The following is a 20,777-nucleotide window of genomic DNA, read 5'->3' as shown; positions in this document are numbered from 1 at the left end:
TTCACTGTTTATTCTGTACTGTTGGTTGCTATTATAGGTCAGCTGATTCTGGTTTTGGAGTATAGTTTCCCAGTCAGTGGCGTCTGGTGTGCCTGCTAACCATTTCCAGGCTGTTCCAATCCAATTGATGGATCTCCGAGATCTTTTAGTTCCTCGAATTCTGGCTATAGATTCCATTATCTGGTCAACTTGATATTGCAGCTGTGGCTTGATGGTGCTAGAATCATTGACGTTATTCACCAATGGTATTAATTCTCGCAATATTTCATCGTAATTTTTGAGGTTTATTGTGTGGATCAGGTTAAAACTTCCATTTAGTATGCGGGCTTCTCCCAATTTAAGTGTGGCTATTGTGTCTGTAACCTCGAAAATTTTGAGTGAGGCTGCCGTCATATAACATCTGAAATAAAAAAGGTTTTAGTTAGGGGTGTTTTTGATGTGGGATTTATGAATCCGTTTTCCCGATATTGTAGTGATGGTAGCTTTGTTGTTTTTCAACACTGTTTCTTTTCTGTATATAGGTTTATGCTTAGATTTTATCTGTTTATCTTTTACATAGATCATTTGACCCTTTTTGTAGTCAGTGGGTTCATTTATTTTTTTGTTCTCCCGATTGAGCTTTATTTGCTGCGAGCGTTGGATTTGCTGCGTAAGATCGCTATGTATTTTTTCTCTGATATTGAGTAAATTCTGATAGTTGACGCGAGAAGTTCTTCCGTAGAATATATCGGCAGGTTTCTTCTTTGTTACTGAGTGGTATGTGTTGTTGTATCGATCTACTGCAATTGTAATTAGCTCCTTATGTGACAGTTGGGGATGCTCTTTTCGTAGACACCTAATGATTTCCAAAATCGTTGAGTGAGCTCTTTCAATAGTTCCATTTACTTCACTCTTCTGAGATGGAGTATTGTACATTTTTATTCCTAGTGCCTTGATGTAAGTTGACACAATAGGACTGATTATTCCGCCTTCATTATCTGTGACAATTATTTCCGGTACGGTGAAATAATGAAGTACCTTTGTGAGTTTGTCTCTGAGATGTAATGCTGATTTATCTTTAATTCCAAAGAATTTGACAAACTTGGAGAATTTGTCTATACAAGTGATATACTTTTCACCCTGTATTTCCATTATGTCTAAATGAAGTATCTGCGTAGGATACTCAGGAATGGGCGTGGGTTGAAGCTGTGGGCGGAGTGGATGTCTATCATATTTATTACAGTTGCATATTTCACACACCTTGATATACTCCCTGATGAGTCTGTTCATGGAAGGGAAGTAATATTTTTCCATTATCTGTTCCCGGTTTTCTACAGAACTCCTATGTGCTCTTTTGTGTTCTTTTTCAATTATGTTGAGCTGTCTTTCTTCGTTCGCGACATCTTCTACCATTCTTTGTGTAATTCTAATCTTAAAATTACTGAAGCATTCCTTGTAAATTTCATTAAGCATACTTAGATATTCTTCGGGTATCTTGATCCCATTAATAATGGTAGGATTGAGCCCTTGTTTCAGCGCAGTTATGAGTTCCTGGCGTGTTATGTTTGGCATTCCAATGGTGAATCTTCGATATCCTGGATGAGGTTCCTCATAGGCTGTGATATCTTTGCTGCGTTTGATGATTATTTGAGTTTTAAAGACGTTAATCGGAGCTTCGCAATGTGGAATAAGATCACTACTGTCTTCGTCACAACTATGGGCTGTCTCTGTGGAGCTAGTTGATAGTGAATTGATTTCAGTCGGCAGCCTTGATAGAGCGTCGGCCACTACATTGGTCTTACCAGGCCGGTAGACTAGCTCGTGATTATATTCTTCAATTCGAGCTTTCCATCTTTTGAGCTTCGCATTGTAATTGCGGTTGCCTAGAGCAAATGTGAGAGGCTGATGGTCTGTCAGTATTTTGATTTTTCTTGCCCCATACAGATAGTTGCGCAGGTTATCAAGTGCCCATACGATGGCTAGCATCTCCTTCTCATTAGTAGCGTAGCCTTCTTCTGTCTTGTTTAACGATCTAGAGATGTACGTAATAGGCCTATCCTTTCCTATCTCGCCTTGAGATAAGACAGCACCAATCGCTTGATTCGACGCATCTGTGGTCAGTATAAATGTGCTCTCGAAATCCGGAAAGATGAGAACTTCAGATGACATTAGTAGCTTTTTCAAATTATCAAATGCTTTTAGTTCTGCTTGGTTTAGTTTTACTATCACCCGTTTGGACTGATTGGCTTTTATTTGCGCATTGTTACCTCTTGTCAAGTTCGTTAGAGGTTTTGCAATTTTGGCAAAATCTTTGATGAATCGCCTGTAGTAAGATGTTAGTCCTAGGAATGACTTGAGTTCTTTAAGATTTGTTGGTGGTTTAATTTGTCTGATGGCTTCGACCTTTTTGGGATCCGGTTTTATTCCTTCGTGAGTAATCAGGTGTCCCAAAAATTCCACTTCTGTCTTGAAAAAATGGGTTTTTTCCAGGTTAACCCTTAGATTTGCCTTTTCCAATGTAGAGAACACTTCCTCGATATTTGTTAGATGTTGTTCTTCGGTTTCTCCAAAAATGATGACATCGTCTATATAGACGTAGCAGCGCTTTCCTATGTGTTGCTTTAGCACGTCGTCTATCATTCGCTGGAATATGGCCGGTGCATTCCTCAAGCCAAAGGGTAGTCGAGTAAACTCGTACTTCCCATTCATAGTGGAGAATGCTGTTTTGGGTATATCTTTTTCCGACATTTTGATTTGGTGGAACCCGGATGTGAGGTCAATAGTTGTAAAAAACCTAGCTTTTCCCAAACTTGAAAGCGTGTTGGTGATGTCGGGAATCGGGTACGTGTCTGGAATGGTTACAGCATTTAATCTTTTGAAGTCGATCACCATTCGGTATTTCTTAGTTCCTGAGGCATCTGGTTTCTTGGAAACTATCCAAATTGGAGAGTTGTAAGGACTCTTTGATGGTCGGATGATACCATCTTTTAGTAAATTCCCTATTTGCTCTTCGACCTCTCCTCTCATGTTGCTGGGATACGGGTATTGTTTGGTGTAAATTGGTTCTTCATTCGATGTTTTGATCTCTGCCCTTACTTCCGTGTCTATAATTTCGCTATCATTAATTGGCCCAAAAATCTTGCTATACTTGCTGATAATTTCTGAGATTCGTCCCTTTAGTTCTTCAGACAAATGGTCTGCCTTGATTTCAATGTTATTGACTTGAACTGATGTTTTTTGCTTAAGAGGTATAGTAATACCAGGTTTTATCGTAATTAGGTTGTTCTTTCTGTCTATGACGGCTTCCAAGGCTTTCAATGTATCGTCGCCCAAAATACCGTCGAACGATTTTAATCCTGGCAGGACGAAAAATTCCAAGGTACTATTATTACCGATGCATTTGAAGAATTTGGCGTTCATTTTTTCTGTAATTTGAACATCACCTCCCGCAGAACGAATTTTAAATGGTTTGTTGGTTGGTTTTGTGTCGACAGCAAGCTCGGGTCTGATGAAGTTTTTATTGGCTCCCGTATCAACTAGGAACTTTAGGATATCATTGTTCCTGGTATGGTACTCTAGGTAAGGAACGCTAGAGAGGCTCCGCTCGTAAAATTTATCTCTTGCGGATCATCTTCTTTTTCTTCATCAACTTCATATTCCTGATATTCATCTACTTCTGGTGTTTCTTGATTAGAATCGTCATTTTCTTCCTGCTCCAGGTTGAATAGCCGTTGCTTGGATTCAGGCTCGTTGTTTCTTGGCCGGTTTATATAGTTGACTCTCTTGCTATGTAGCGATGGATCAACATCCATCGGTGTAGGTGGTTTCGGATATGTTGGTCTTGGAGGTGCGTAGCGATTATTTTGTTGGTAATTTTGTTGTTGGGGTTGGTTACCACCTATTGGGTGACGTTGTGGGAAACTTTGCTGATACGGATTACGTAAACCATCTTGGTATGGTCTGAACGGCATAGGGATTCTTGGTTTGCTGCTTATGTTATTGATAGGTACCGAAACTCGATTATTGTTATTTTTTTGGTGCACTGTTATGTTCCTAAGATTTAAATTCTGCATCTCCAGGCAAAACGCATACGCCTCTGGCAGTGTTTGAGGCCTCTGAATCATTAACATTTTTGCTAATTCACCATTTAAACCTCGTATAAAGACGTCCAATGTTTTATTTCTGTATGTCTCGACAAGCACAGCAATTGTTTCAGCATTGTAGGTTTCCGTTTTTAATTTATTCACGATGAGTGAAAATTGATGATTGACGGTAGCGTAAAATGAATCTATGCTAGAGTCGCCTTGTTTAAGCATGAACAGTTGGTGCTCGAGGGTACGCACATCTCTTTTATCGGCGTAATGCATCGACAAGCATTCCTTGATTGTTAACCAGTCTTCGTCATAGATGTTATACGATATCAAGGCCAGATCAGCCTTGCCTCTGATTTTCTGCCTGATGCTTTGTAAAATAGTCCGGTATATGGGTCTTTCTTTAACGATTTCATAATCTTTTAGTATGCTTTCTACGGCGTGCACCCAAGAGATATATTGTACTGGATCACCATCGAAATATTGGAGCTCCTTCACTCTGTCTGGGAGTCTGCTTATTTCTTTGAGTTCGTCAACGGTTTTTGGCGTTGCTAGAATTTGTTGGCTTTGTGTTTGATTACCACTAGATCCAGAAAATTCTAAATGTTGAATCCGTTGCTCCAGCCTTTTCATAAAACCTTCTTGCTCTTGTGTTAAGTCACTACCCGTTGCAGAATGTTCCAGATTTACGATACGTTGTTCTAAACTTTTGATTTGTTCTATTTGCCGGTTCACTATTCCCGTTAAATTATTGATTGCTGTGGTTAGAGCTTCCATTTTATACTCTTATATTTTTTATTTTTAAGCCTTTGAATTTGTAAAAATTTTTTTATTGAACAATAGTTCGATTTTGATTATTCGTATCAACTCTCGTTCTCCAGTAATAGGGTTTCTATGTTTTACGTGTATTGGTGGTATTGCTACCTTTACTTTTTTCGTTTATTAGTTTTCGTTTTAAATTTTAGTAGTCAAATTAATTTTGATTTCTTAATTTATTTAATTCACCGTTATTTATATTAATTTAATTTTAGTTTAATTTTTGGTTAAGTTTTTTTTTTAATTTAATTTAAATTTTTTTTTTTTTTTTTTTACTTTTATTTAAGTTTTTAATTTTTAATTATTAAGTTTATTTCAATTTTTTATTGGTTTTTATATTTAATTAATTTTTATTTAAATTAGAATTGTTAATCGTTTTTCTTTTAAATTGTTTAATTTTCCTTTTTTTAAAAAAATTTTCTTACTTTAGTATTATGAGGACTATTAAAGCGCGGGTTCGCATGTCCTATTGTTCCCGTGTTACTGAAGGTTACTTCAGGAGTCTCAGATGATTGTGTTGTGCTTTGTTCGCAGGTCGCAGATTTCTACTGGAGGCACCGTATTGTTCCTTTTTGGCTGTTAGTGTTCGAGATTTACTATCGGCCTACTGCGGTACGAGTTACGCTCACTTATGACGGGTTATTTAACCTTGTCTTCACTTGTAGAACCTTATTGTTACGACCTGTCCCTGCTCGGGCGCCAGTTACGAATTTTGTGTCAAAATTCGTTTAAAAAAAAATAATTTTATTTCGATTTTAAAATTACTTTTATAATACGTTTTATTTCTTTAAGATTACTTTTACAATACGTTTTATTTCACAACACTAGGTTAAAATTTAATATAACTTTACAATTAAATTTTAAGACTATTCTAAGACTTTAATGCTTAGTTCAATTAATGTCTAAGACTATCTAAGACTAAATTCTTAATCTAAATGTTACCTAATTTATAGTATAAAATTTGCTTATTTAGCAAATTTAATTTTATGTTATTTTCCTAACTAAAAATTTCTCACAGTACAGCGTAGACATGTCGTCAGCACTTTTTGTGGGAACATATTTTTGCGTTAAGAAATTCTCATGCTGAAATATGATGTTTGCTGGAAACGTATTTGAACATGTTTTAATATTAATATTCAGCGTAGAAGAATTCTCACGATGAAATATGTCTGATGAAACATGTTTGAACTTGTTTTAACATGCCCGCTATTTGATCCCTCGTTAACTTACATATATATATTCGCGATTTTCTGCACAAAGTGCTAATTTTAATTCACATACTTTCACGTTTTCAAGGTCTCAAATCATTGGTCATTGAGATTTGTTATGCCTATTTTGATATTGAAAAAGATTTATACCTCTCTATATTTTTCTATTCCATTTAAAACTTTTTTTTGCTAAAAATTTCTTTAAATGAGTGATAGTTGATTGAGAACTACACCTAGAAAACCTTCATTGCAAATTTTTTAAATTGTTACTACTACACTCTAAACAAACATTAACTAGCTCATCTAAACTATGATAGCCGGATTCAGCATGTGCTTCATTAACCTTGTCATCATCATCTTCATGATTCTGTAGTAAATCTTTTGGACAAGCTATATTACGACTTCTATAAAAATCTCTTTCCCTCTTCATTTCATCTAAAAAGAAATATTTCTTTTCAAAAAGTTCATATTAAAATGCAAAATATATCAACGCACTTTCTTGCAGATTCGGTACTAGTTTATATACTTAATACAAAAACTTATATATTGCAATGGATGTGACTGATGAATAACATTCTCGCATGTCGGACAAGTTTTCTTTTCTTCCAAGTGTTTTACTAAACAACTTTTGCAAACTAAAATTATGTTGTGTGTTTAATTTTTTCAATAAAAACTTTGTTTTGAAAAATATTCAATTCAAATTCCCGATATATAAAATTAAATACTCTCGAGACTTACATGTATGTAAACATTCAATGACTGTGGTTGCATCAATGAAGTAGCCTCCACATATTTTGCAAGTTATATGAGTGTTTAAAGTACGTAATCTTATTCTTCTTTCCATATTAATATTTCATATATGATTTCCCTCTTCTTCTTGAACAATTTGTTAAGCGCAGTTGCTCAGTTTAATTTTTTCAATCAAAAAGTGTTTTTGCCGCTAAAAAATTTCCTTCCCGCTTAAGTAAATCCATCAAATCTTCATAATATAATCTAATAAGTTTTTTTTCCAATATGACGTGCAGCGCTCAGCGCTATCTATTGTCAAGTATTGATATTCACACCTGGAGAATTTGTATCATAATCAATACCAACTATAAAATATATGTTTTGAGTATAATCAGTTTAATAATTTGGGCCATATTTTTTAACGCTTTCATATATAATACTGCGTTTTTACTTTACAACATGTGTCTAAACTGAACACTAAAATAAAAAAATTTTGACATACTAAATCTTCTGTCAACAAATTATAAACATGTTCTAATAATTTTATTTGCAACATGTTTATATTTGCGCGGTTTCGTGTCAAACCAAATGTATGTGTTAAACACATTTCATATTGATTTTTTTTCTTCAAATTTTATTTTACTGATCGTTTAGTGTATATGTATGTGTTTATCTACATATTCACTAAATGACCAACAAATTTAAGCTATAAATTAGACACGTCCATATGTATTTTATTTGCATACATATCCATTTTAAAAAACAAAAGGGATTTCATACTTAAAAAGCTTTTAAAATATGTAAGTTTTACAATTTTAATGCCTTTATTACATTCACACTTATGTATGTGTACGTATTCTAACTTTTTATTAATATTTTCCCATATTTTTTAGTGAGGTATAAACGACCACAAAATAAATGCACACAAAGTAATTTATGTTTATGTAGCTGTCAATAAAAAAGCAAAGTATAATAAATTGTAAGAATCATAGAATCCAAGCACAAACATAGTCTGTTAGATTCAAATAAAATACATATGGATTGGTTTTATAATAATTATACTAAAAAAAAACAAGTAAAGTTTTCGAAAAAATTGGCAAAATAATATAAAAAATTAAAATTCCAAAATTAGAACGAAAGCACGAAAAAAATCTTCCTTAAATTACTCACATTTTGAAAGATATAAAAATTGGAAGCGTACTAACCCGTTTCATCATTCAAAAAATTTGCATTTTTATTTTTCAAAATGAAAACATTATTATTTGCAAATAAAAATTTTGTTTTTTTAAGCTTTATGTTTAATATTATAAAATATAAATTGTAAAACTAAACGAAATTAATGTAATTTTTTTTATTTTCAAGTGATTATTAAAAAACTTAATTTAAAATGCTACTATTGGTACAAAAATAATTGATTAAAACACGAGTATCTGAGGAATCACCCCACGAATGCTTTAACACCAGTTACGGACCACTTTGTACATTAAATTCATTAATATACATGAATATATCTTAAACTTATATTATTTTGCCTTAATATTCTGAGTTATACATTATATTGATCACTATATTTATTTTTAAAAACAATTTAAAAAACGCCGTCGGGTAACATATACAAATTTTAATGTATGATTTTTACCCAAAAGTTCTTCATTGCATAAAATATCAATCTAAAAAATAAATAATTATTTGAAATTTCACAAATATTTCAAAATATTAGGCAAAACAGAATATGTCAATTCTCAATTATATTAATTTTCAAAGAGCCCTTAAATTTATTTTAACTAAAATAAAACTTGACAATAAATTTAAATGCGTACATATATATATTCGCGATTTTCTGCACAAAGTGCTAATTTTAATTCACATACTTTCACGTTTTCAAGGTCTCAAATCATTGGTCATTGAGATTTGTTATGCCTATTTTGATATTGAAAAAGATTTATACCTCTCTATATTTTTCTATTCCATTTAAAACTTTTTTTTGCTAAAAATTTCTTTAAATGAGTGATAGTTGATTGAGAACTACACCTAGAAAACCTTCATTGCAAATTTTTTAAATTGTTACTACTACACTCTAAACAAACATTAACTAGCTCATCTAAACTATGATAGCCGGATTCAGCATGTGCTTCATTAACCTTGTCATCATCATCTTCATGATTCTGTAGTAAATCTTTTGGACAAGCTATATTACGACTTCTATAAAAATCTCTTTCCCTCTTCATTTCATCTAAAAAGAAATATTTCTTTTCAAAAAGTTCCCAGTAAACTTTCAACGTAAGTAAACCCAGTAAACTTTAATACTATAATCCAATAAGTTTTTTTCCAGTATGACGTTCAGCGCTATCTGTTGTCAAGTATTTATATTCAGACTGGAGAATTTATGTCATAATCAATACCAACTATAAAATTAGTGTTTTGGGTTTAATTAGCTTAATAATTTAGGCGATATTTTTTAACGTTTTCATATATAATTGGACGATTTCGGAAGTTTTTTGCTAAAACTCCGATTTTTACTTTACAATATGTGTCCAAACTGAACACTAAAATAAAAAAAATTTTGACATACTAAATCTTCTGTCAACAAATTATAAACATGTTCTAATAATTTTATTTGCAACATGTTTATATTTGCGCGGTTTCGTGTCAAACCAAATGTATGTGTTAAACACATTTCATATTGATTTTTTTTCTTCAAATTTTATTTTACTGATCGTTTAGTGTATATGTATGTGTTTATCTACATATTCACTAAATGACCAACAAATTTAAGCTATAAATTAGACACGTCCATATGTATTTTATTTGCATACATATCCATTTTAAAAAACAAAAGGGATTTCATACTTAAAAAGCTTTTAAAATATGTAAGTTTTACAATTTTAATGCCTTTATTACATTCACACTTATGTATGTGTACGTATTCTAACTTTTTATTAATATTTTCCCATATTTTTTAGTGAGGTATAAACGACCACAAAATAAATGCACACAAAGTAATTTATGTTTATGTAGCTGTCAATAAAAAAGCAAAGTATAATAAATTGTAAGAATCATAGAATCCAAGCACAAACATAGTCTGTTAGATTCAAATAAAATACATATGGATTGGTTTTATAATAATTATACTAAAAAAAAACAAGTAAAGTTTTCGAAAAAATTGGCAAAATAATATAAAAAATTAAAATTCCAAAATTAGAACGAAAGCACGAAAAAAATCTTCCTTAAATTACTCACATTTTGAAAGATATAAAAATTGGAAACGTACTAACCCGTTTCATCATTCAAAAAATTTGCATTTTTATTTTTCAAAATGAAAACATTATTATTTGCAAATAAAAATTTTGTTTTTTTAAGCTTTATGTTTAATATTATAAAATATAAATTGTAAAACTAAACGAAATTAATGTAATTTTTTTTATTTTCAAGTGATTATTAAAAAACTTAATTTAAAATGCTACTATTGGTACAAAAATAATTGATTAAAACACGAGTATCTGAGGAATCACCCCACGAATGCTTTAACACCAGTTACGGACCACTTTGTACATTAAATTCATTAATATACATGAATATATCTTAAACTTATATTATTTTGCCTTAATATTCTGAGTTATACATTATATTGATCACTATATTTATTTTTAAAAACAATTTAAAAAACGCCGTCGGGTAACATATACAAATTTTAATGTATGATTTTTACCCAAAAGTTCTTCATTGCATAAAATATCAATCTAAAAAATAAATAATTATTTGAAATTTCACAAATATTTCAAAATATTAGGCAAAACAGAATATGTCAATTCTCAATTATATTAATTTTCAAAGAGCCCTTAAATTTATTTTAACTAAAATAAAACTTGACAATAAATTTAAATGCGTACATATATATATTCGCGATTTTCTGCACAAAGTGCTAATTTTAATTCACATACTTTCACGTTTTCAAGGTCTCAAATCATTGGTCATTGAGATTTGTTATGCCTATTTTGATATTGAAAAAGATTTATACCTCTCTATATTTTTCTATTCCATTTAAAACTTTTTTTTGCTAAAAATTTCTTTAAATGAGTGATAGTTGATTGAGAACTACACCTAGAAAACCTTCATTGCAAATTTTTTAAATTGTTACTACTACACTCTAAACAAACATTAACTAGCTCATCTAAACTATGATAGCCGGATTCAGCATGTGCTTCATTAACCTTGTCATCATCATCTTCATGATTCTGTAGTAAATCTTTTGGACAAGCTATATTACGACTTCTATAAAAATCTCTTTCCCTCTTCATTTCATCTAAAAAGAAATATTTCTTTTCAAAAAGTTCATATTAAAATGCAAAATATATCAACGCACTTTCTTGCAGATTCGGTACTAGTTTATATACTTAATACAAAAACTTATATATTGCAATGGATGTGACTGATGAATAACATTCTCGCATGTCGGACAAGTTTTCTTTTCTTCCAAGTGTTTTACTAAACAACTTTTGCAAACTAAAATTATGTTGTGTGTTTAATTTTTTCAATAAAAACTTTGTTTTGAAAAATATTCAATTCAAATTCCCGATATATAAAATTAAATACTCTCGAGACTTACATGTATGTAAACATTCAGTGACTGTGGTTGCATCAATGAAGTAGCCTCCACATATTTTGCAAGTTATATGAGTGTTTAAAGTACGTAATCTTATTCTTCTTTCCATATTAATATTTCATATATGATTTCCCTCTTCTTCTTGAACAATTTGTTAAGCGCAGTTGCTCAGTTTAATTTTTTCAATCAAAAAGTGTTTTTGCCGCTAAAAAATTTCCTTCCCGCTTAAGTAAATCCATCAAATCTTCATAATATAATCTAATAAGTTTTTTTTCCAATATGACGTGCAGCGCTCAGCGCTATCTATTGTCAAGTATTGATATTCACACCTGGAGAATTTGTATCATAATCAATACCATCTATAAAATATATGTTTTGAGTATAATCAGTTTAATAATTTGGGCCATATTTTTTAACGCTTTCATATATAATACTGCGTTTTTACTTTACAATATGTGTCCAAACTGAACACTAAAATAAAAAAAATTTTGACATTCTAAATCTTCTGTCAACAAATTATAAACATGTTCTAATAATTTTATTTGCAACATGTTTATATTTGCGCGGTTTCGTGTCAAACCAAATGTATGTGTTAAACACATTTCATATTGATTTTTTTTCTTCAAATTTTATTTTACTGATCGTTTAGTGTATATGTATGTGTTTATCTACATATTCACTAAATGACCAACAAATTTAAGCTATAAATTAGACACGTCCATATGTATTTTATTTGCATACATATCCATTTTAAAAAACAAAAGGGATTTCATACTTAAAAAGCTTTTAAAATATGTAAGTTTTACAATTTTAATGCCTTTATTACATTCACACTTATGTATGTGTACGTATTCTAACTTTTTATTAATATTTTCCCATATTTTTTAGTGAGGTATAAACGACCACAAAATAAATGCACACAAAGTAATTTATGTTTATGTAGCTGTCAATAAAAAAGCAAAGTATAATAAATTGTAAGAATCATAGAATCCAAGCACAAACATAGTCTGTTAGATTCAAATAAAATACATATGGATTGGTTTTATAATAATTATACTAAAAAAAAACAAGTAAAGTTTTCGAAAAAATTGGCAAAATAATATAAAAAATTAAAATTCCAAAATTAGAACGAAAGCACGAAAAAAATCTTCCTTAAATTACTCACATTTTGAAAGATATAAAAATTGGAAACGTACTAACCCGTTTCATCATTCAAAAAATTTGCATTTTTATTTTTCAAAATGAAAACATTATTATTTGCAAATAAAAATTTTGTTTTTTTAAGCTTTATGTTTAATATTATAAAATATAAATTGTAAAACTAAACGAAATTAATGTAATTTTTTTTATTTTCAAGTGATTATTAAAAAACTTAATTTAAAATGCTACTATTGGTACAAAAATAATTGATTAAAACACGAGTATCTGAGGAATCACCCCACGAATGCTTTAACACCAGTTACGGACCACTTTGTACATTAAATTCATTAATATACATGAATATATCTTAAACTTATATTATTTTGCCTTAATATTCTGAGTTATACATTATATTGATCACTATATTTATTTTTAAAAACAATTTAAAAAACGCCGTCGGGTAACATATACAAATTTTAATGTATGATTTTTACCCAAAAGTTCTTCATTGCATAAAATATCAATCTAAAAAATAAATAATTATTTGAAATTTCACAAATATTTCAAAATATTAGGCAAAACAGAATATGTCAATTCTCAATTATATTAATTTTCAAAGAGCCCTTAAATTTATTTTAACTAAAATAAAACTTGACAATAAATTTAAATGCGTACATATATATATTCGCGATTTTCTGCACAAAGTGCTAATTTTAATTCACATACTTTCACGTTTTCAAGGTCTCAAATCATTGGTCATTGAGATTTGTTATGCCTATTTTGATATTGAAAAAGATTTATACCTCTCTATATTTTTCTATTCCATTTAAAACTTTTTTTTGCTAAAAATTTCTTTAAATGAGTGATAGTTGATTGAGAACTACACCTAGAAAACCTTCATTGCAAATTTTTTAAATTGTTACTACTACACTCTAAACAAACATTAACTAGCTCATCTAAACTATGATAGCCGGATTCAGCATGTGCTTCATTAACCTTGTCATCATCATCTTCATGATTCTGTAGTAAATCTTTTGGACAAGCTATATTACGACTTCTATAAAAATCTCTTTCCCTCTTCATTTCATCTAAAAAGAAATATTTCTTTTCAAAAAGTTCATATTAAAATGCAAAATATATCAACGCACTTTCTTGCAGATTCGGTACTAGTTTATATACTTAATACAAAAACTTATATATTGCAATGGATGTGACTGATGAATAACATTCTCGCATGTCGGACAAGTTTTCTTTTCTTCCAAGTGTTTTACTAAACAACTTTTGCAAACTAAAATTATGTTGTGTGTTTAATTTTTTCAATAAAAACTTTGTTTTGAAAAATATTCAATTCAAATTCCCGATATATAAAATTAAATACTCTCGAGACTTACATGTATGTAAACATTCAGTGACTGTGGTTGCATCAATGAAGTAGCCTCCACATATTTTGCAAGTTATATGAGTGTTTAAAGTACGTAATCTTATTCTTCTTTCCATATTAATATTTCATATATGATTTCCCTCTTCTTCTTGAACAATTTGTTAAGCGCCGTTGCTCAGCTTAAATTTTTCTTTCCGTTTTCTTCTAAATGTTTATAAAGACGAACCAATTTGGCAGGTTTTCCAAATTTTTCTCTCTTAAATTATGTGAAACCACATATATTTGTTTTACGTTTTATTATTTTGGTGAAATTTAAAATCTAAAATATTTACGGACTTAATTTCCCTGTTCACAATCATGATCTCTCTCTTATTATGTAGCTTCTAAAACATGTTTAAAATATAAAAAAGTATGTTGAATTCAAAATATATGAATTTTCAAAAAAAGCAAATTCAATGAAAAAGTGTTTTTGCCGCTAAAAAATTACAAAAATTGGTTAAAAAAATTTTTATTCCATAACAATTTCAGTATTTAGACGATATCTACTACAATTTCATATCGAAACATAAGACTATAAATTTTACTTTACAATATATGTCCGCACTGAACACTAAAATAAAAAAATTTTGACATACTAAATCTTCTGTCAAGAAATTATAAACATGTTCTAATTATTTTATTTGCAACATGTTTATATTTGCGCGGTTTCGTGTCAAACCAAATGTATGTGTTAAACACATTTCATATTGATTTTTTTTCTTCAAATTTTATTTTACTGATCGTTTAGTGTATATGTATGTGTTTATCTACATATTCACTAAATGACCAACAAATTTAAGCTATAAATTAGACACGTCCATATGTATTTTATTTGCATACATATCCATTTTAAAAAACAAAAGGGATTTCATACTTAAAAAGCTTTTAAAATATGTAAGTTTTACAATTTTAATGCCTTTATTACATTCACACTTATGTATGTGTACGTATTCTAACTTTTTATTAATATTTTCCCATATTTTTTAGTGAGGTATAAACGACCACAAAATAAATGCACACAAAGTAATTTATGTTTATGTAGCTGTCAATAAAAAAGCAAAGTATAATAAATTGTAAGAATCATAGAATCCAAGCACAAACATAGTCTGTTAGATTCAAATAAAATACATATGGATTGGTTTTATAATAATTATACTAAAAAAAAACAAGTAAAGTTTTCGAAAAAATTGGCAAAATAATATAAAAAATTAAAATTCCAAAATTAGAACGAAAGCACGAAAAAAATCTTCCTTAAATTACTCACATTTTGAAAGATATAAAAATTGGAAACGTACTAACCCGTTTCATCATTCAAAAAATTTGCATTTTTATTTTTCAAAATGAAAACATTATTATTTGCAAATAAAAATTTTGTTTTTTTAAGCTTTATGTTTAATATTATAAAATATAAATTGTAAAACTAAACGAAATTAATGTAATTTTTTTTATTTTCAAGTGATTATTAAAAAACTTAATTTAAAATGCTACTATTGGTACAAAAATAATTGATTAAAACACGAGTATCTGAGGAATCACCCCACGAATGCTTTAACACCAGTTACGGACCACTTTGTACATTAAATTCATTAATATACATGAATATATCTTAAACTTATATTATTTTGCCTTAATATTCTGAGTTATACATTATATTGATCACTATATTTATTTTTAAAAACAATTTAAAAAACGCCGTCGGGTAACATATACAAATTTTAATGTATGATTTTTACCCAAAAGTTCTTCATTGCATAAAATATCAATCTAAAAAATAAATAATTATTTGAAATTTCACAAATATTTCAAAATATTAGGCAAAACAGAATATGTCAATTCTCAATTATATTAATTTTCAAAGAGCCCTTAAATTTATTTTAACTAAAATAAAACTTGACAATAAATTTAAATGCGTACATATATATATTCGCGATTTTCTGCACAAAGTGCTAATTTTAATTCACATACTTTCACGTTTTCAAGGTCTCAAATCATTGGTCATTGAGATTTGTTATGCCTATTTTGATATTGAAAAAGATTTATACCTCTCTATATTTTTCTATTCCATTTAAAACTTTTTTTTGCTAAAAATTTCTTTAAATGAGTGATAGTTGATTGAGAACTACACCTAGAAAACCTTCATTGCAAATTTTTTAAATTGTTACTACTACACTCTAAACAAACATTAACTAGCTCATCTAAACTATGATAGCCGGATTCAGCATGTGCTTCATTAACCTTGTCATCATCATCTTCATGATTCTGTAGTAAATCTTTTGGACAAGCTATATTACGACTTCTATAAAAATCTCTTTCCCTCTTCATTTCATCTAAAAAGAAATATTTCTTTTCAAAAAGTTCATATTAAAATGCAAAATATATCAACGCACTTTCTTGCAGATTCGGTACTAGTTTATATACTTAATACAAAAACTTATATATTGCAATGGATGTGACTGATGAATAACATTCTCGCATGTCGGACAAGTTTTCTTTTCTTCCAAGTGTTTTACTAAACAACTTTTGCAAACTAAAATTATGTTGTGTGTTTAATTTTTTCAATAAAAACTTTGTTTTGAAAAATATTCAATTCAAATTCCCGATATATAAAATTAAATACTCTCGAGACTTACATGTATGTAAACATTCAGTGACTGTGGTTGCATCAATGAAGTAGCCTCCACATATTTTGCAAGTTATATGAGTGTTTAAAGTACGTAATCTTATTCTTCTTTCCATATTAATATTTCATATATGATTTCCCTCTTCTTCTTGAACAATTTGTTAAGCGCAGTTGCTCAGTTTAATTTTTTCAATCAAAAAGTGTTTTTGCCGCTAAAAAATTTCCTTCCCGCTTAAGTAAATCCATCAAATCTTCATAATATAATCTAATAAGTTTTTTTTCCAATATGACGTGCAGCGCTCAGCGCTATCTATTGTCAAGTATTGATATTCACACCTGGAGAATTTGTATCATAATCAATACCAACTATAAAATATATGTTTTGAGTATAATCAGCTTAATAATTTGGGCCATATTTTTTAACGCTTTCATATATAATACTGCGTTTTTACTTTACAATATGTGTCCAAACTGAACACTAAAATAAAAAAAATTTTGACATACTAAATCTTCTGTCAACAAATTATAAACATGTTCTAATAATTTTATTTGCAACATGTTTATATTTGCGCGGTTTCGTGTCAAACCAAATGTATGTGTTAAACACATTTCATATTGATTTTTTTTCTTCAAATTTTATTTTACTGATCGTTTAGTGTATATGTATGTGTTTATCTACATATTCACTAAATGACCAACAAATTTAAGCTATAAATTAGACACGTCCATATGTATTTTATTTGCATACATATCCATTTTAAAAAACAAAAGGGATTTCATACTTAAAAAGCTTTTAAAATATGTAAGTTTTACAATTTTAATGCCTTTATTACATTCACACTTATGTATGTGTACGTATTCTAACTTTTTATTAATATTTTCCCATATTTTTTAGTGAGGTATAAACGACCACAAAATAAATGCACACAAAGTAATTTATGTTTATGTAGCTGTCAATAAAAAAGCAAAGTATAATAAATTGTAAGAATCATAGAATCCAAGCACAAACATAGTCTGTTAGATTCAAATAAAATACATATGGATTGGTTTTATAATAATTATACTAAAAAAAAACAAGTAAAGTTTTCGAAAAAATTGGCAAAATAATATAAAAAATTAAAATTCCAAAATTAGAACGAAAGCACGAAAAAAATCTTCCTTAAATTACTCACATTTTGAAAGATATAAAAATTGGAAACGTACTAACCCGTTTCATCATTCAAAAAATTTGCATTTTTATTTTTCAAAATGAAAACATTATTATTTGCAAATAAAAATTTTGTTTTTTTAAGCTTTATGTTTAATATTATAAAATATAAATTGTAAAACTAAACGAAATTAATGTAATTTTTTTTATTTTCAAGTGATTATTAAAAAACTTAATTTAAAATGCTACTATTGGTACAAAAATAATTGATTAAAACACGAGTATCTGAGGAATCACCCCACGAATGCTTTAACACCAGTTACGGACCACTTTGTACATTAAATTCATTAATATACATGAATATATCTTAAACTTATATTATTTTGCCTTAATATTCTGAGTTATACATTATATTGATCACTATATTTATTTTTAAAAACAATTTAAAAAACGCCGTCGGGTAACATATACAAATTTTAATGTATGATTTTTACCCAAAAGTTCTTCATTGCATAAAATATCAATCTAAAAAATAAATAATTATTTGAAATTTCACAAATATTTCAAAATATTAGGCAAAACAGAATATGTCAATTCTCAATTATATTAATTTTCAAAGAGCCCTTAAATTTATTTTAACTAAAATAAAACTTGACAATAAATTTAAATGCGTACATATATATATTCGCGATTTTCTGCACAAAGTGCTAATTTTAATTCACATACTTTCACGTTTTCAAGGTCTCAAATCATTGGTCATTGAGATTTGTTATGCCTATTTTGATATTGAAAAAGATTTATACCTCTCTATATTTTTCTATTCCATTTAAAACTTTTTTTTGCTAAAAATTTCTTTAAATGAGTGATAGTTGATTGAGAACTACACCTAGAAAACCTTCATTGCAAATTTTTTAAATTGTTACTACTACACTCTAAACAAACATTAACTAGCTCATCTAAACTATGATAGCCGGATTCAGCATGTGCTTCATTAACCTTGTCATCATCATCTTCATGATTCTGTAGTAAATCTTTTGGACAAGCTATATTACGACTTCTATAAAAATCTCTTTCCCTCTTCATTTCATCTAAAAAGAAATATTTCTTTTCAAAAAGTTCATATTAAAATGCAAAATATATCAACGCACTTTCTTGCAGATTCGGTACTAGTTTATATACTTAATACAAAAACTTATATATTGCAATGGATGTGACTGATGAATAACATTCTCGCATGTCGGACAAGTTTTCTTTTCTTCCAAGTGTTTTACTAAACAACTTTTGCAAACTAAAATTATGTTGTGTGTTTAATTTTTTCAATAAAAACTTTGTTTTGAAAAATATTCAATTCAAATTCCCGATATATAAAATTAAATACTCTCGAGACTTACATGTATGTAAACATTCAGTGACTGTGGTTGCATCAATGAAGTAGCCTCCACATATTTTGCAAGTTATATGAGTGTTTAAAGTACGTAATCTTATTCTTCTTTCCATATTAATATTTCATATATGATTTCCCTCTTCTTCTTGAACAATTTGTTAAGCGCCGTTGCTCAGCTTAAATTTTTCTTTCCGTTTTCTTCTAAATGTTTATAAAGACGAACCAATTTGGCAGGTTTTCCAAATTTTTCTCTCTTAAATTATGTGAAACCACATATATTTGTTTTACGTTTTATTATTTTGGTGAAATTTAAAATCTAAAATATTTACGGACTTAATTTCCCTGTTCACAATCATGATCTCTCTCTTATTATGTAGCTTCTAAAACATGTTTAAAATATAAAAAAGTATGTTGAATTCAAAATATATGAATTTTCAAAAAAAGCAAATTCAATGAAAAAGTGTTTTTGCCGCTAAAAAATTACAAAAATTGGTTAAAAAAATTTTTATTCCATAACAATTTCAGTATTTAGACGATATCTACTACAATTTCATATCGAAACATAAGACTATAAATTTTACTTTACAATATATGTCCGCACTGAACACTAAAATAAAAAAATTTTGACATACTAAATCTTCTGTCAAGAAATTATAAACATGTTCTAATTATTTTATTTGCAACATGTTTATATTTGCGCGGTTTCGTGTCAAACCAAATGTATGTGTTAAACACATTTCATATTGATTTTTTTTCTTCAAATTTTATTTTACTGATCGTTTAGTGTATATGTATGTGTTTATCTACATATTCACTAAATGACCAACAAATTTAAGCTATAAATTAGACACGTCCATATGTATTTTATTTGCATACATATCCATTTTAAAAAACAAAAGGGATTTCATACTTAAAAAGCTTTTAAAATATGTAAGTTTTACAATTTTAATGCCTTTATTACATTCACACTTATGTATGTGTACGTATTCTAACTTTTTATTAATATTTTCCCATATTTTTTAGTGAGGTATAAACGACCACAAAATAAATGCACACAAAGTAATTTATGTTTATGTAGCTGTCAATAAAAAAGCAAAGTATAATAAATTGTAAGAATCATAGAATCCAAGCACAAACATAGTCTGTTAGATTCAAATAAAATACATATGGATTGGTTTTATAATAATTATACTAAAAAAAAACAAGTAAAGTTTTCGAAAAAATTGGCAAAATAATATAAAAAATTAAAATTCCAAAATTAGAACGAAAGCACGAAAAAAATCTTCCTTAAATTACTCACATTTTGAAAGATATAAAAATTGGAAACGTACTAACCCGTTTCATCATTCAAAAAATTTGCATTTTTATTTTTCAAAATGAAAACATTATTATTTGCAAATAAAAATTTTGTTTTTTTAAGCTTTATGTTTAATATTATAAAATATAAATTGTAAAACTAAACGAAATTAATGTAATTTTTTTTATTTTCAAGTGATTATTAAAAAACTTAATTTAAAATGCTACTATTGGTACAAAAATAATTGATTAAAACACGAGTATCTGAGGAATCACCCCACGAATGCTTTAACACCAGTTACGGACCACTTTGTACATTAAATTCATTAATATACATGAATATA

General features: G+C 28.5%; 2 protein-coding genes across 2 annotated transcripts; both read right to left on the bottom strand.

Annotated features, from left to right (window-relative positions):
- Nucleotides 1–6,338: 6,338 nt before the first annotated feature.
- On the bottom strand, nt 6,339–6,938 carry LOC129608465 (polycomb group RING finger protein 3-like). The gene is made up of 3 exons (XM_055519959.1): nt 6,833–6,938; nt 6,628–6,729; nt 6,339–6,529 (listed from the first exon to the last, which is right to left on the bottom strand). Exons 1-3 carry the CDS (start codon nt 6,936–6,938, stop codon nt 6,339–6,341), a joined length of 399 nt encoding a protein of 132 aa, XP_055375934.1.
- Nucleotides 6,939–9,129: 2,191 nt separating this feature from the next.
- Nucleotides 9,130–11,535, bottom strand: LOC129608464 (polycomb group RING finger protein 3-like). Its single transcript, XM_055519958.1, has 4 exons — nt 11,430–11,535; nt 11,225–11,326; nt 10,981–11,126; nt 9,130–9,198 (listed from the first exon to the last, which is right to left on the bottom strand). The coding sequence occupies exons 1-4, from the start codon at nt 11,533–11,535 to the stop codon at nt 9,130–9,132; spliced, it is 423 nt and encodes a 140-aa protein (XP_055375933.1).
- Between the last annotated feature and the right edge of the window lie 9,242 nt (nt 11,536–20,777).

Source organism: Condylostylus longicornis, unplaced genomic scaffold (assembly GCF_029603195.1).
Source record: "Condylostylus longicornis isolate FDR11 unplaced genomic scaffold, ASM2960319v2 ptg000031l, whole genome shotgun sequence".
Classification (NCBI taxonomy): Eukaryota; Metazoa; Arthropoda; class Insecta; order Diptera; family Dolichopodidae; genus Condylostylus; species Condylostylus longicornis.
This window is presented reverse-complemented; position numbering and strand designations above follow the sequence as displayed.

Coding starts and splice junctions, on each gene's coding strand:
- LOC129608465 (XM_055519959.1), bottom strand. CDS start 6,938: ATGGAAAGAAGAATAAGATTACGTACTTTAAACACTCATATAACTTGC. Junction 6,730..6,832: donor CATTGAATGTTTACATACAT/GTAAGTCTCGAG, acceptor ACATAATTTTAG/TTTGCAAAAGTTGTTTAGTA. Junction 6,530..6,627: donor ATTGCAATATATAAGTTTTT/GTATTAAGTATA, acceptor ATTTCTTTTTAG/ATGAAATGAAGAGGGAAAGA.
- LOC129608464 (XM_055519958.1), bottom strand. CDS start 11,535: ATGGAAAGAAGAATAAGATTACGTACTTTAAACACTCATATAACTTGC. Junction 11,327..11,429: donor CACTGAATGTTTACATACAT/GTAAGTCTCGAG, acceptor ACATAATTTTAG/TTTGCAAAAGTTGTTTAGTA. Junction 11,127..11,224: donor ATTGCAATATATAAGTTTTT/GTATTAAGTATA, acceptor ATTTCTTTTTAG/ATGAAATGAAGAGGGAAAGA.